This window comes from Ctenopharyngodon idella, chromosome 6 (genome assembly GCF_019924925.1).
Source record: "Ctenopharyngodon idella isolate HZGC_01 chromosome 6, HZGC01, whole genome shotgun sequence".
NCBI classification, from domain to species: domain Eukaryota; kingdom Metazoa; phylum Chordata; class Actinopteri; order Cypriniformes; family Xenocyprididae; genus Ctenopharyngodon; species Ctenopharyngodon idella.
Genome location: NC_067225.1, coordinates 13511180 through 13527675, shown reverse-complemented (window position 1 = coordinate 13527675; position 16496 = coordinate 13511180). Strand labels below are relative to the sequence as shown.

Genomic DNA, 16496 nt, shown 5'->3' with positions numbered 1-16496 from the left:
TCGACTTCTGGCCCTGCCTCTGAGCCTCGGCTCGAGACGGGCCAGGGCCTCCCGGCTGTCTGGGCCCAGGATCGGACCTGAGCGGTATGCAATTTTTGTATGCTGCTGAGCGTGCCTTCGCCTCCCTGAACTTTCCAACAACCGCTTCAATGGAGCCGCCGAAAAGTTCAGGTGGCATAACCGGGGCATCGAGGAGAGAGCCCTTCTCTTTCTCCCCGATGTCCGCCATGTTCAGCCACAGATGCATCTCCGTGGCCACCATGGCCGCCATCGATCTCCCAATCGAGGCGGCCGTCTGCTTGGTGACCCGGAGAGCGAGATCTGTGGTGCGGCGCAGCTCAGCCACCGCATCAGGGGACAAGCCCTGCCCCTGATCGAGGTCCTTCAGCAAGTCAGCCTGGTAGGCTTGCAACACCGCCATAGTGTGCAAAGCCGCGCCAGCCTGACCTGCAGCAGCATATACTCTGCCGTTCAGACGAGATGTCAGTTTAAGGGGTCTGGACGGCAGAACCGGAGCTTTCAGTGTCGGTGCCCTGCCCGTGACAAGATAGTTGGCAAACGTCTCGTCAATGGGCGGCAGCGACACATACCCATGCTGGCCTAATCCCTCCACATCAGCGAAATTCCCCCGCTGATGTGGATGAATTCTGGCCGAGTATGGGTTCTTCCATGCCTTCTTGATCTGGAATCTGGAAGGAATGGAAGGCTCACTGGTGTTACGGGGTTGTGGTCAGAAAGAAACCGTTCGTCTAAACTGCCGCGAACGGGCTCTTTCCTCACGCGCTCCCACAGCAGCTGCAGCCTGCCGGCGGCGCGCTCCACAACCTCCAGTAACTCGGCATATGCTGGGCAAGGAGGCTTGGAGAAAGAAGTCGCAACTTCTTCCTCCTCCATTGCCATCTCCTGCTTACGGGGGCTAGCAGCCAGAAGAATACTCGCTCCTGGATCCGATGATGTCAGAGATAAGACATCATCGTCATCCAGAAGCTCATCCCTGCCAGCCGCCGCCAGAGGTTGAGAGACTGTGACACCTCTCTCAAACTTGGCAGCGAGCTCCACTTGCGAGCCCCATGAGTGCAGCCGCCGGCTCTGCCTCGGCACGAGCAGGGCCGGACCCACCAGGCGCAGATGTTGACGCCTCTTCCCTTGAGAAGAGGGCCAGGCGGGAACGGAGCGTTCTCATGGGAAAACGCTCACAACTCTCACAGACAGCACCCTCAAGCACTGTCCGTGCGTGTTCTTCTCCCAGACAGTGTACACGTAGGGTGTGCGGATCCTCCGGAGTCAAAAATCTCGCCAATAGGCATTGGAGTTATTAGATGGTTGGCTTTCAGACACCGAGTCACGTGACGTTCCCCATAGCATTTGCAAACGCAGAGTAGAAGTTCCCTTTCGAAAGGGAACATTCCTTAGGCAACAAATTCAAGGGCAAAGAATAAAAAAAAATATATATAACAGTACTTACTGTGAGAGCTTCAGCCCCACAAAAAAATTATAATTATTTTTTATTATTTGTTTCATATGGGATGAGCTGAGTCTGTTGTGTTGTAAACAGCTGAAATCTGTATACAAAATGGGATTATGCACTCAGTTGTGTGATGGCAGTATTTGGCTGCACTGTATATGTGGCCACATATTTAGTGTTGTAGTACTCAAGACTGGTCTTGGTCTCGAGACCAATTTTTTGAAGGTCTTGGTCGTGTCTTGGTCTCGGCCACATTTGGTCTGGGTCTTGTCTTGGTCTCAGACTAAAGACCAGTCAAGACCACAACTGCGGGGATATCTCTAAATTGTTGTTGCATTGTCTGATTTCTTTGTTAACATCATTAATTTGATTGGATGTACAGTAAAACTTCCTGCTTCAAATGCAATCAATAACTTATTTCAGGTGTTGGGCACGTTACTTTAAAAAAGTAATAAGTTATAGTTACTAGTTACTTCTCACAAATAGTAACTGAGTTAGTAACTGAGTTACATCATTATAAAAGTAACTAATTACCAGGGAAAGTAACTATTGTGTTACTTTTAAAAAAAAAAAAAATTAAAATGTCAAATAACTTGAATGCCCCCAATATTAAATGTCTAAAAATAAATATTTCTTGATCCGACTTGTGATCTGCTCTTGCTCACGACATGAAATTTCTCTGTACTGTACTACGTGTTGGTAGCCATTAAAGAAAACATAGTTTCATATTTATGTTTAAATAGGCCTATGTTATGTATCTATTTGATTATGAAAAGTGAACAGCATGAGTAAGATAGAATACATCGTAAGATGCACAATATATCGGCAGACATGGAGTGGGTCAGACATGATTTTGACCACTTCATTAAGTTTTGTTTTGTAGAAGGCCTTTCTTTAAAGTGAATTTTGTTTTGTAAAAATTGTATCTTAATTTTAATCAATGTTTCATCAACCAATTGCCTGGATTTAATAAATAAGAAGCAAATATAGCAGACAATATAATCATGACATGGAGGCACGGGCGCGATCACTTGCACATGAACTGGAGCGCGTCTTTTAGGCTAAATGAACCGAAACTCAGCGGCTGCTTGCCTCACAGACATGAGAAATATATCTATAGAAAGCTTGAAATGTCTACCTTTAAACAAAATAATTCAAAATGAAAAGAAATAGGCTACTTTCTGATTATGTAATCCAAAAGAAATGTGCATTCTCTCTCTATAGGCGTGTCCACTATGCGGAGATGATGAGAGTCAGCAATGTGAACTTCATCTTTGCAGCCAACACTGATTCAGAAAACATTACATTTATTAATAAACAATTAAAATGTCTCCTTGCTGTTTTTGTCACATTCATAATCATTACTTTTGCCGGTTCTTTATGGCAAGCTTTATGTGTGTGCTTGAGTGCTATATAGCCTATGTAAACGCTTATTATTATGGTTTATTCTCTCCAGTATTTAAGAAAATAAATTAATATAAAAGTGATTAGTCAACTAATGGCTTAAATGAACAACTACTAGTCGACTAGAAAAAACTTATTTCACATATTTTCGATCCAGCATGTCACAAAGGGTATTCTGGTTTGAGCTCGCCCTCCGCTCGCATGCTTTGACACAGACACACACACAGAGCATCGTACATTATTATTGGTTTAAAATTATATTTGTGTATGACTAACCTGTACTATTTCTTTAAAACAAAACGCTTTGCAGGTCTATCATCACACACCAATCGTCATCATTTAGCATGTGTCCCACCCCAACACACACACCAGAGAAAAAAAACTTTGTAGGTCCTATGGCTGAGAAAGAGACTACTCGGATGAAAACCGCTTCAGTGAGCTCAATTATAGTAACGCGGCATTTTTTTGTCAGTAACGGTAACGGCGTTGTAACAGGAGGAAAAAGTCATTTGTTTGATTACTCGTTACTGAAAAAAGTAACGCCGTTAGTAACTTCATTTATTCATAATGACGTTATTCCCATCACTGCTTATGCCCACAAAATTCAAGATATGATTGCAAAAAAGTACTTGTATAAGATCTTGATATTTATATTATAACATATGATATAATTAAGCAATATCACAAGAAAGAGGTCTGCACAAATATGAGCACAATTGCCAACGTGATATTGATTTTTTTTTTTTTTTTTTTTTTTTTGCAAATGTTCAATAAATAATTTTTTTTTTTTGAAAACATTAATCTCAACATTATTTATGCATTTGTAATTGTACCAATTCAGATGCAACTTCTGTTCCACCTCTGCAGTGTAAAGATGAATTTTGTTGTTTCAATTGATTGGTAACAGCTCTATATAGTGTCTTATTATTAGGGGTTCAAGCACGAAGTGCTGAAACCCTATTGTAATTGTCCAGATTTTTTTTATTATTATTCTCTGATAAAACGAATCGTGCAGACCAAACCGTAAGTGCTAGAGACTTGAAACTTGGCCAGATGGTAGATCCCAATTTGGGGAGAACCTTCAGAAGTTATGAACCCGATCGGCCAATAGGTGGCACTATGGCAACCAAAAGTTGAAAATCGCTAATAACTCCTAGACCGTTTGTCCTAGAATCAATGATGTTTTATATCATTGGAATCCTTGGCTCAAGACGGACAAAATGTATATCTCTGATTTCATTTCCGCCTGGATAAATTTTCCGCCATTTTGAATTTTGTCCAAAACCTACTTTTGCAAACTAGTCCTAGGTCGGAACCAAACCAGTGCAGAAATGTTTTCTGGAGTCTGATCAATAATTATCAAAAAAAAGTTGAAATTTTGATTCACGGTCGCTAAGGGGCGCCAAAAAGTACGGTGAGGGCAGAGCCACTTTTACTAAAATGGCTATAACTCAAGAAAGAAATTAGATATTTGCACCAAACTCTGTACACACGTGTATGGGCTCAATTTTTGGTCATGATAAAAAAAAATCGCATCGATTGGACACTAGGTGGCGCTAGGTGGTTACAGCTAGGTAGCTGTAACTATGCAACCGTTAGTCCGATCGACTTGAAATTTGGCATGCTATGTCTTGGTCCAAGGGAGCATGATGGTCTATGAGGACATTGGCGTATCTCAAAAAACATGGCCGTCATCGGCCAATGAATTTTGATCACCTATTACACAAGGTTAAAGGAGGCCGATCAGAACGAAACTCGGTGGGCATGTTTGACTCATGGCCCTAGAGGTCTGTAAGAATTTTTAAAGAAATCGGCCACAAGTTAGCACTAACAAGTTTTACGCCTCAGTAATCACGTGGTGTTTCACAAACCCACACAATATGCATACCATTTGATAGATCCTCTCATGCTGAACAACTTTGCCTCAAGAACCAATGCTGTCAATCAATTCATTTATTAATTATTCGCAAATATGTGAAAAACCTACTTTTGCAAACTAGGTAGTCCTAGGTTTTTTGCCCGATCGGAACAAAACCAGTGCAGGACAATTCTCTGGACTCTCTAGATCAATAATTATCAAAAAGAAAGTGGAACTTTACCCTTTCGGTCGCTATAACAGGGTAATTTAGAAAATGGGCGTGGCTAAATATACCCAAAAGCCTATAAAGCCTAAACAAAAACTCAGAACTTCACGAAAATAGGTGAGCACATGCAGCATATGACTCTAAAGAAGCACGCCAATTTTTGTGTAGATCGGACCATAGCTGGCGCTATAACTGTTAAAAAGTTTTTTTTTTTAAAAACATGTTTTTAATGGTTTTGGATGAAAATGTATATAACTTTGGGTGTGGTCGACTTATTTTCACGGGAGTCATGTGCTTAGACTCCTGAAACGTTGCCGAGTCCAACGATACCGGTCTTGCCAGGTTTCGGCTTATGGTTTGTGCAACGGTGTAATGTAGCGCTTAAAAAAACTTTTGCAAATATCTTCGAAACCGTTACTCCGACGAAACCAGCGTAGGAAACACGGAACCTAAGTTGATTAACTGTATGTTAATGCCCAAATGTCAAAATTTTGATAGGAAGTGATAAAAAAAATCCAATCAAAGACATTCTTGGGTCATTTTTAATGCTATAACGTATCTATAACTTCAAAACGAAATGAGATATTTTCACCAAAATTAACACACACATATGGGCACACTCTGAGGACACCCAAAAAAAGTGGTGGAGGTCGGGCAATAGGTGGCGCTATAACTGTCAAAAAACCTTTAAAAAACATATTTTGCCTTTGTAAATTGCCTGAAACTGTCATTTTGTGCCATCAGATAGCAGTAGAAGACCACTAATATAGTTCAAGGTTTCAAGGTGTCAAGGTTTTGTCATTTAAAATCCCTTTTGAACTATATAAATCCTTATAATAACATTACAAGTCACATTTTGTCAGGGTTTACCACTTTATTTGTTCATTTGACTTATGTTTTTGCATTAATATAACATTACAATTACATTGAGACCTGAAAATGATGATTTTTAAAGGGAAAACGTGTAATAAGCATTTTCTTACCTCGTTGATTTAAAATATCAATTTCTGCAACAAAATGTGTGTGTAAGCACGTTTAATTAATGGAGTTAACATGGAAAATGTACTTTAAACACAAAACAGATCATTTCAAAATGAAAGTGAGCCAGTAAGTGGTCTTCTGCTGCCACCTGCTGTTTAAAAATCATGTTGTCATACTACTCACTAATATTGTTCTATAATTCATATTTAGACTTCATAAAATCACTATTTTAACATTTACTGTCACTTTTTTGTCAAAATTCATCATTTAATATCGATTGAAGTATTAGTATTGACAATTGTCACATTATGGGGAATGTGAAACCTGGATACTTGCAGTAAACATTTTGTTACCCATCATATATTTAAAAGACATCTGTATCTAAAACACAATGAGTGTGAAAATAACTAGGAGACTAGAAGTAAGCATTTTGTAACCAATAATTTATTTAAAATATCTAGATGTAAAATACAAATGTGTGTGTGTGTGTGTGTGTGTGTATGTGTGTATAGCTAATAACTACTCAAGAAATGCTCAGACCTTCTTCAAGCACATGTGACATTACATGACATTGGGCAGTAGTTTTGCTTTTAAATTCATATTTAGGCTTGGTCATATTTATTTAAAATAACATTTAACATAAATCCCATGGACTTACATTGGATGTAATACTAATGATGTCCAATAGAGGGGGCCACAGGATAAGAAATCTTTCATGCATATTCTACTCTTTTACATCAGTTAAAATGATAAATTAATACATGCTTCAAGTGCTTTACACAAATTAGATTTTTTTATACCATCTAAATACTCAATATTGTTTGGAGGAATGCACATTTAAACAGTTGATTATACAGGTAAGTTAATCTCTGTTGTCAGAAAGTCTGTCATAGGAACCAAAGTTGTTTTCCATACGTTCTCATTTCAGTGTTGCACACAGGAAGACAGAATGCATTTATGCATCAATGTAAGTCCACATATATGTCTGTATTCATCGGGTATATATTGTTGATGCTTATTGTTTACATTGGCGAGTTCTAAGTGTTTAATTGTGGTCGTAATTTGCCGCTAAAAATGCGCTAATTAGCATTAGCCATGGTAGTATTATTCAGGGCCAGGTGTGTGTGTTTTGTTTTATGTTCTTTTCCTGAAAGTCTAATCTGTGTATTGTGCAAATGTTATTGATATTATTATTACAAGTCATGTTATTGCCACTCATATCTTCAAAGAATATAGTTTGTCATTTTATTTCTTTATTTGTTTTTCTAGATCATTACTACAGATAATTATCACCAGATAACTATAGTGCAAATGAAAACAAGAAGTATATTCCATCTTTATGAAGAATCACTGATTCTCTGAACAACTTTGCCTCAAGAAATACCGCTGTCAATCAAATTGTTCATTAAATATACATGATTATGGAAGGAAAAAAAAAAAAAAAAAAAAAAAACTACTTTTGCAAACTAGTCCTAGATTTTTTTCACTCAATCTGAATAAAACCAACACAGTACAATTCTCTGGACACTCTAGATCAATAATCATAAAATTTTTTTGAACTTTACCCTTTGCTATTAGCAGCTATTAGCAGGTCATTTATAAAATGGGCATGGCAAAACATGCTCAAAAGCATATAAATAATATACAAAACTCAAAACTTTATGAAAATAGGTGAGCACATGCAGCATATGACTCTAAAGAAGCTGGCAAACTTTTATAGAGATCAGACTATAGGTGGCGCTATAACTGTTAAAAAGCTTTAAAAACCATATATTTTCAATGGCTTGTTTTGCCTTAAAATGGTCTGCTCCTTCTATGATTTAAGTGGTTGCATGCTTAAAATAAAACTTAATATATTTTACGCATTTGTGCTTAAAGGCCTTAAATGCTTGAACCCTGGTAAATGCTGCTTGCAGCTTTAATTCTAATTTTGAATCAACATTTACAATAAGACATTTCTCAGGCAGTAAATGTGGATCTTTCAGATGAATTTGAGGAGTGCTAGTCTGGTCTTGGTCTTGACCCGGTCTCGACTTGGTCTCAACTTGGTCTCGACTTGACTTGGTCTTGGTCTTGTCTTGGTCTCGAAACACACTGGTCTTGGTCTCGGTTTAGGTGGTCTTGACTACAGCACTACACACATTCAAAAGCTAACCCGAGATTGAATCGCTTTCATTGGGAGTAGAGCTTTGTTTTGTTATTGAGGAACCAAAAGAAGTGTTACCATTTGAAGTCCAAGTGAAAGGCAGAATGGAAGCTCTGTTTACTGAATGCACTCACAGCATGAGTGCATATTCCATCATGCACACAAGAATGACCCTCATCCATAGATTTTTTTATTATTATTTATTTTAAATGTGAGGCCTTGCCACTGACCATGTCTCAACCCAACACAAACACTCACAGCTTTGTAAGCAGAACTACTTAGAGTTTTTTGCCTAACACCTTTTGTCCTCTAGGAAAATCACTCCCCTCTGCCACATATGAATTATGAAAAGCTCTAGGTTGTCTTGTGCAGCTTCAGGGTTTGATTCTCAGCGTTTTATGGCTTGGCTTTTATGGCTTTTATGGCTTGGTTCTCAGTGTTGTACTTTGGTCTAAATCTCTGTAGAGCTCCTAGTTTTTATTTCTTAGAGATTCTTTTCTTCACATAATACTGTGCAGTCCTGAAGTAAATCGGCCTTTTGCATCATGTTTGAGTAAATGATAAGTGAGTTAATAGGGTAAGATCCTCTAAGGCCTCTTTAGAAGATTCTATTTTTGGGAGTGTTATTGAGGGAGAAGCTCTGAGGAATCACTACCTCAGGGTACCCTGTAAGGTTATCCAGTGACCTAAATATGACTGATGAAACATGTCTCACATACTAAGGATTTGTTCACACTGCGTACAGTTCATACATTTCTGTTTTTTTGCTTTTTTAATTCTAACTTTAAGACTGACTGTCCAGTGTGTTCTTTGGTCAGATTTAATCTGATTTTTCAAATAGTGTAGTCAGTATCCAGTATTTCTACATCAGTTGTTATAGTAGTAAAGCGTTAGATCCGTGTTCTTTGCCCACTCATCCAAAGCGCGTGCACAGAGAGCCGCCTTTCATATAGTGCTCGATACTGAATTGAGCACTCATACGCGTATTCTTGCGCTTGAACGCAGAAATACACACAAAATTGTCAAAATATCCTTGTAAACACAGATGATTTTGTCTGTGTAAAAGCAGTTTATTGGATCCTGCATGAGGCCTTAAAGTGACAGCAGCCTAATAAACCTGTGTAATTACTGTTAATTTGTCTTTAATAATGCTTGAAATTTATATTAGTTAGTCCAGTTGTTTTTGCTGTGGTATTTTTGTAAAAACCATAAGAAAATGCTGGTCTTTAGGCTGCTGTTTTGTTTTTCTGTTTTTGGCTGCTGATTTTTATTTATTTATGTATTTATTTATTTATTTATTTTTTCATGGAAATCAGGTGCAACAAAACATTTTGCCAAAAGACACAGGATAAATATGTTTGATATAAATGTTTGACTAAATGTTTTTACCTTCATAACTGGAGAATTGATAAGAATCAGAATCAATAAGCAGAATCGGAATCGCTAAAATTCAAACAATACTCAACCCTAAACATAAGCAACATTGCCATTGTTTGATTTTACACATTCATAATTATGCTGTTCAAAATGCACACAATAGTTACAATAGTTAACTATTGGACAATAGTTAACTATAGATAATAGTGACATAGTGAAAATTAATTAGACAATTTGACAAATTGATGTTGTACATATATGCATCCTGAATCTGAATAAAATCTGCTTGATTTTATGTCAGATGTTTTAATTAGATTTTAAACAACTTGCACAAATTGGATTTCATGTGGGTATTTTTGAATTCAAACTTCAAAAAAATGTATTAAATGCTGCCTGTCTGAACAGGCCAAAGTTTGTTTGTAACCATAGCATTTTCTTGTGTAAAAGATTTCATTACTGTGTTTATTGGCAATTTAACAAAGTTGGCATATCTGTTGTCCAATGTTAGGTTCACCCAGAAAATGAAGAATGGACGTGTTTTGAACAATCTGCCAGTCTGGACATCAAATCTTTCTTTGGTTTTGAGAGTACAGTAGAGAAGATCGCCATGAAACAGTATGCCAGCAGCATCAAAAAGGTGTAATGCCACACCCAACCCTGCCGCCTTCAAAAAACATACACACATGTTGTTGTTGTTGTTGTTGTTGTTGTTTTTTTTTTTTAGTTAGCAATAGTTTATGATTTACTAAATCTGGCCCTCACACATTTTGATTTATAAGCATTTCACATGAGGACCACTTCAGATGTTCTCACAAATCAGTTTTTGCCATATTAGTGAGGACATGTTCAAAAAGTTCATAGCAACATTATATTTGTTGTTTGTTCAGTTCACCCAAAGAAGAAAAGGTAGCCTTATTAAAAAATAGTAGTTTCTCAAATGTGAATGACATGTTCTTATCTCTCTATAGGGTAAGGAGATTATTGAATACTATCTGAGGGAGCTGGAGGAAGAAGGTGTTATCTATGTACCTCGGTGGAGCCCTTGCCTACCATCACCCACAAAACCTATGGTGTCAGTTGTTCACCCTGTGTTGCCTATCACTCCCGCAATCACCATTGAAGCCCCTACTGAGAGCATGAATGAGACTCAAGTGTGTAAAGAGGGCAGCAGTCCTCCTGGCAGCCTAAATGATACCTTGGTAGCCAGTCCAGATGGTTAGTATAAACACTGTTGCCATTCTGGTGACCTTGTTGTGCTTGATATTAGAACATTGATTTCTTGGCTTCTCTGTTGTACTTTGCCTCTAACAATCCACAAACAAACACATCTGTATAACAAATGAATGGCTTCTGTTTATAAAAAGTTAACACACTTAGCTTAATGGTTTCAATTTGTATTTTTAGATAAACTGGATGCAGACTACATCAAACGTTACCTGGGTGACCTCACACCACTCCAGGAGAGCTGTCTCATTCGCCTGCGCCGCTGGTTACAGGAGACACACAAGGGCAAGGTGAAATATATACATATTTAAACATACAACTAGTGATGGATTAATAGATATTGGCATGTCTGATTAATTGGCTAATTTGTGACATTGTGAGATATAAATATTCCCCTGACCATCTTCCCCCCATGATCAGTTTTAACATCTGGTCACCTTTAGAGTATTCACACTTGTAGTTTGGTTCTCTTGGTTCTTTTGTTTTTGGAACAAAAAAGAAATTAATACATTTAGTCCTGGTTCACGTGGTGTCCACACTGTCATTTTCAACAACCAAACCTACAAAAAATGCTTTTATGACATATGTTTTGCTGTGTGCTAAATGCTTATTTGGTGCACACCAGGGTTCGGATGGCAGCGTTCACACATATTCAGATGAATTGCACTAACAGAGAAATCATACTAGAGTTAATTTTAATCGAGCCAAACCTGCCAAGTGTGAACACCTAGGGGTGTGCGATGTATATTGTGTATGATAATTAGGGATGCCCTCAACTAAAGAATTTTCTAGTCGACTAGTAGTTGTTCATTTATGTGATTAGTCAACTAATATATTAATATATTAATAATAGTCAACTGTATATTAATAAGCAATATAAATCTTAATAATGAGCCTTTAATTGCATTTAATACATAGCCTATTCAGCGCCCAAGCGCACACATAAAGCTTGCCACAGAGCACCGGCACAAGTAATGATTATGACTGTGTCGTGAAAAAACAGCAAGGAGACTGTCTAAACATTTTAATAATTTATTGATAATATTTTCTATGTTTTTGGAGTTGGCGATGCTGACTCGCCATCTCCGCAGTGGTGGACTCACCTATATGCATGCTTCATACAATTACATCCACTTGAATTAGTTGACAATTGCTTGACATGTCAAGCTTTCTATAGATATATTTCTGATGTCTGTGAGGTAAGTATACACTGAGTTTTGGTTTATTTTTTGATGCGCTCAAGTTCACAGAGACGGCAGAAGACGCATCCTGTTTGTTTTCATTATTTTACAAAGGCACAACGTTTTATTGTGAGTGTACACAAATAACTTTACAGTTTCGAATCATATATTACACACATCTGTATGACCAAAAATGTATTTTAAGTTAAATGCAAGTGATCACACCGGCTCCTCTACATAAAGTTAACTGTCATGCAGTAAGCATGCTACTATTCTGCTTTTACACTCCACACAAACACTTGAATGCACCAGATAATAGCACACATTTTTCTAGGTTTAGGTTAACGTTAACGCGAGCGGCCATGTAAAGTTGCTACATGTTTTAAGTGATAAGCCATATTTGGGGTCGATGAATGATAGACGAATATTTGGGTTTCCTGCCCAGCATACTGTAATTACCACAAGGCCCAGCTGTTAATGATCTGTCCATCATGGACTTCTTGACTTCACCACTTCCTGTGGAGGTATTTTTTTTTCTGTGACTAGCTGACTAATAAAATTTTGGTCGACTAAGCATCTTCTCGTCAACTAATGGTTAGTCGACTGTAAGGAGGTAGCCCTAATGATAATAATGTGATTGTCGTTTTAACAATGTGTGATCAGACAATATTGAGTATGTCCATCAATTTACAGAAACACACATGAGCCGTTTCTCAATATGCGTTCTTGTCTGTACTTGTGTTCTTGTGGACTTGTGAAACGTCATCAGTCGCTGTCCAACTACTGTTCCAATTCAAAGTTCACATCTAGCCAAGTACAGTTAAAATCCCCGGATGTGTTCTTGATCCACCCCTTTTATCGAGGATCCATCGAGAGGTGATTTGTGCGGACTTGAGACAGCTAGGTATCCCAGAATGCATCTCGCACTAACCAGCAAGCATCATTAGTAAAGGAGAAAACCTGTGTCATTTAAACATATTACTGTTATTATGCCATATGTAGTTTTAAGAGTAATGTACTGGTTTAAAGCTCAAATTTGTGGTTTATTGATAAAGATAGCGCCTTTCTGAAAATTTGATCGGACGTTGTCGGAGTTGTGAGATCCAGGCGATCACCGGGCGCTCAGTGCTCATGTACCCTGCCGAGCGCAGCCTTTCCTCAGCTAATCCTTCTGACGTTTGCCGCTGGTTCTGAGGTCTCTGTAGCGGTTAAACATGACATAATTCGTCTTTTGTAAATCTAACGGGCGATCTTTGGTCTCATGAATCTATAATTTGCTCCATGGCAAATCGTTTTGGCTGAGGGCAAAGTGACGTTTCATAACTTTATATATTTAGGCTATTTAACTTTACCGTTGTAGCCTACTAAAGCGCTGATTTTGTATGCTTGACTGAATTGGTTGCTTTATTCCTTATTGTATATTCTTATACCTTTTATAATGGCTATTATTGATCATTAAAACTGACATTTAACAAAAATGCGTGCCTCTAGGGAGTGCACGCATGCACTACGTTATGTAGGCCCTGTCCCAAATGGCACACTTCATGTGCACTTTCGGACTTGTGGACTTACAGTGGCCGCTGCGTGCGCGTGTCCATTAAGTACACAAGACCGTAGGGTGTCCCATTCGTCATTTAAGCTTAAAGAACGGTGTTCGTGAGCGCCCCCTTTGCGGCTGCTATGTGCTCTTGATGCGCAGTTCTGTTGAGCCCACAAGACTGTGAGCTACGCAGAGGACTTTACCCGGCAGTCAAAGCAGCATTACGTCGTGAAAGTGCGGACTCAGAGGAAGACCGTGAGGGTTTAGGGTGCCATTTGGGACAGGGCCGTAGTCTAGTAGGTTAGACTAGTGCGCTTGCACATTTAGAGTGCTGAATTTTTACTGCATAATACATACCTGGTTTCACAGACAAGGCTTAAGCCTAGTCCCAGACTAAAATGCATGTTCGAGCTCTCTTAACTGAAAGTAACTTGCAACGACATATCTTAAAAAGCTACTTAAATGTCTTAATTTCACTAAGACCTAATCCTGGCATAATCTTAGCCATGTCTGTAAAAATGTATTGGTCTATTAAATGTATTTAGAATGCCACCAATATTCAAGATAAGGGGGCAAAAATACCTCTGTTTGTCTTTTATATTTATATCATTTAAAATAGTTAATTATATATTTAGAATATGCACACACTGCATATTCTAAAGGATTCCACACACACTGGCTTTCACTTGTTTCAGATGCTGCCATCGGGCAGGCACTACCAATGCATTAAAACAATGACTAAGAGATTTAAGGACGGTTTCTTTCCTAGTGCCATAAACATTATGAACTTCAGTATGCACTAAACCTGTAAGTCAGTGCAACTACTCTGAATGTAAGTGCAATACAACTTTTTATTGTGCAATTGTGTAATAGAGTGTGAGGTTTGTAATTTGTTTTTGTTGTATGTATATGTCATGAATGTAAATTGTTCAAGAGAAGAAATTCTGATTTCATTGTACATGTGTATAATGACAATAATAGGCATGCATTCATTCATTCATTCATTTGAATGAATCAGTCGAAATACAATGACTCACTCATTAACAGTGACTTGCTGCCACCTACTTGCAGTTTTAATTTCACATTTAAAGTATCTTTACATTTTTTTAAAACCATTTCAAATACCATATTTTATGTTTAAAATGTCAAAATATTTATGCGTTTGTAACATCAGTTTAAATGCATTCATGTCCCCTCTGAGCTGCAGTCTATGTAGATGCATCTAAATGCCAATTCAGATGCAGCTTCTGCAGTTTTGTTGAAACTGATTTCATTTGATTGTAACAGCCCTATTGTGTATTATTACTCCAATTGAATTTGATTAAGGGTAAGAATTTGACACAAAATATGATGTATACATTTAATTAGGTTAAAAATGGCTTCCGTCAGTGGCAGTCTACAAACACACCTGTCTAACTTAGTTGTTGGTCCTCCTTTCCTCTCAGATCCCAAAAGATGAGCATATTCTACGGTTCCTGCGTGCACGGGACTTCAACATAGATAAGGCAAGGGAGATCCTTTGTCAGAGTCTGACATGGAGGAAGCAGCATCAGGTGGACTACCTGCTGGATACATGGAGCTCTCCTCAGGTGTTGCACGATTACTACACCGGTGGCTGGCACCACCATGACAAGGGTGAGTGAGCATAGTGATGCCCTGTCAGCTAAAGGTATTTGTCATTAATGCATAGCCAAAACATACTGGCTTACTGATGTGAACCGTTTATTCATGACAGTTCATAAAATGTATAGTTTATGAAATTTGGTTCAGGATCTTGAGAAATCCTTTCAGCTGCATTTACAGAATTATGATGTTGCCGGTTATATGACATGCCTGATTGTTCCATACAGCAAAGCATACAGTTAAACTTAGAAATGCACAATACTTTGGTCATGCTAAAAGCATACTATTTCATTCTTTTGAGAGATTTCACATACAAATACTCATAACTCCGGACTAACATTTGAGAGCAGTAGCACCGGTGCCACCAAGTTCTACCGACAGTGGCATTAGCACCTGATTTGTTAGTGCTAGAGGGAATTTTAATCATAAAGTTAATTTAAGTTTCAATTTTCATTAAAAGTAACTTTTATTAACAACATGTGCAAAAATGTAATGTGCAAAAAAACTCATTTTATAGGGAAAATTGAAATATTCTGCTCTTATTAAATGTACCATTGTTCTTCTATAGTATCATACTAAACTTACTGACAGCTTCAATGATTGTAAAAGGAGTGCTCTTCACTTGCTTTGTGTAATTCAGCCACAATTTAAAGAAAAGTTCTTGATTTTCATGAGACTTTGTGACTTCCTACTTTTTTCCATATATTAGGGAGTAGAAATGGCTAAGTCAATAAGTGCTCATCTGCCGCCATCTACTGGTTAGGGTGGTAATTTCATGCTTGTTTGCTACGAAGTGTTAGTTTTACTACATTTTTAAACTTTTAGTTTTACTAACCTTTTGAATTTCACTCTCAAAAGGTTGTACGAACCCTTAGATGAATAATGCAGGCGACTCTGATATTTTTACTATTAGGTTTAAGCGCTATATTTGATACTATTAATCATAGAATCCTTTTCACGCCTTGAATTCAACTTAAATACATTTAACTTAAAATTATCATGTAACCTCAATGTAAACATTTTTATTAGTGTAAACTTAGCTAGCTATAAAAAGCTAATTCAGAAAATGAAAATAATAATAATAATAACTTTATATAAAAGTTATTATTATATATAACGCCTTTAAAGTAGCTTCTCAAGGCACTTTACATAAAACAAGCAAATGATAATACAACACACACAAAACAAGTTATATTCATATATATATATAGTAGTCAACATTTGAAGTGGATCAAAAAAGTTAATCAAAGTAGTCCTAAGAACTAAGTTGTCCTAAGAAGAAGGTTTTAGGACAACTTTGAAAGGTTTTGATCCACTTCAAATGTTGACTACTATATATATATATATATATATATTTATATATATATATATTATATATATATATATATATATATATATATATATATATATTTAGTACACCCCTCACATTTTTGTAAATATTTTATTATATCTTTTCATGTGACAACACTGA

The 16496-nt window shown here is 37.5% G+C and overlaps 1 protein-coding gene across 5 annotated transcripts in view; it reads left to right on the top strand.

The window, feature by feature from the left end:
- si:dkey-237i9.1 (SEC14-like protein 1) overlaps nucleotides 1–16496 on the top strand; it is a 145326-nt gene that overhangs the window by 64091 nt on the left and 64739 nt on the right. For all 5 annotated transcript variants that reach the window (XM_051898102.1, XM_051898098.1, XM_051898099.1 and 2 more), the window contains 4 exons: nucleotides 9966–10094; nucleotides 10426–10672; nucleotides 10862–10971; nucleotides 14848–15037. In XM_051898102.1, coding sequence (XP_051754062.1) covers nucleotides 9966–10094; nucleotides 10426–10672; nucleotides 10862–10971; nucleotides 14848–15037 — 676 coding nt within the window. The remainder of the gene's footprint in view (nucleotides 1–9965; nucleotides 10095–10425; nucleotides 10673–10861; nucleotides 10972–14847; nucleotides 15038–16496) is intronic.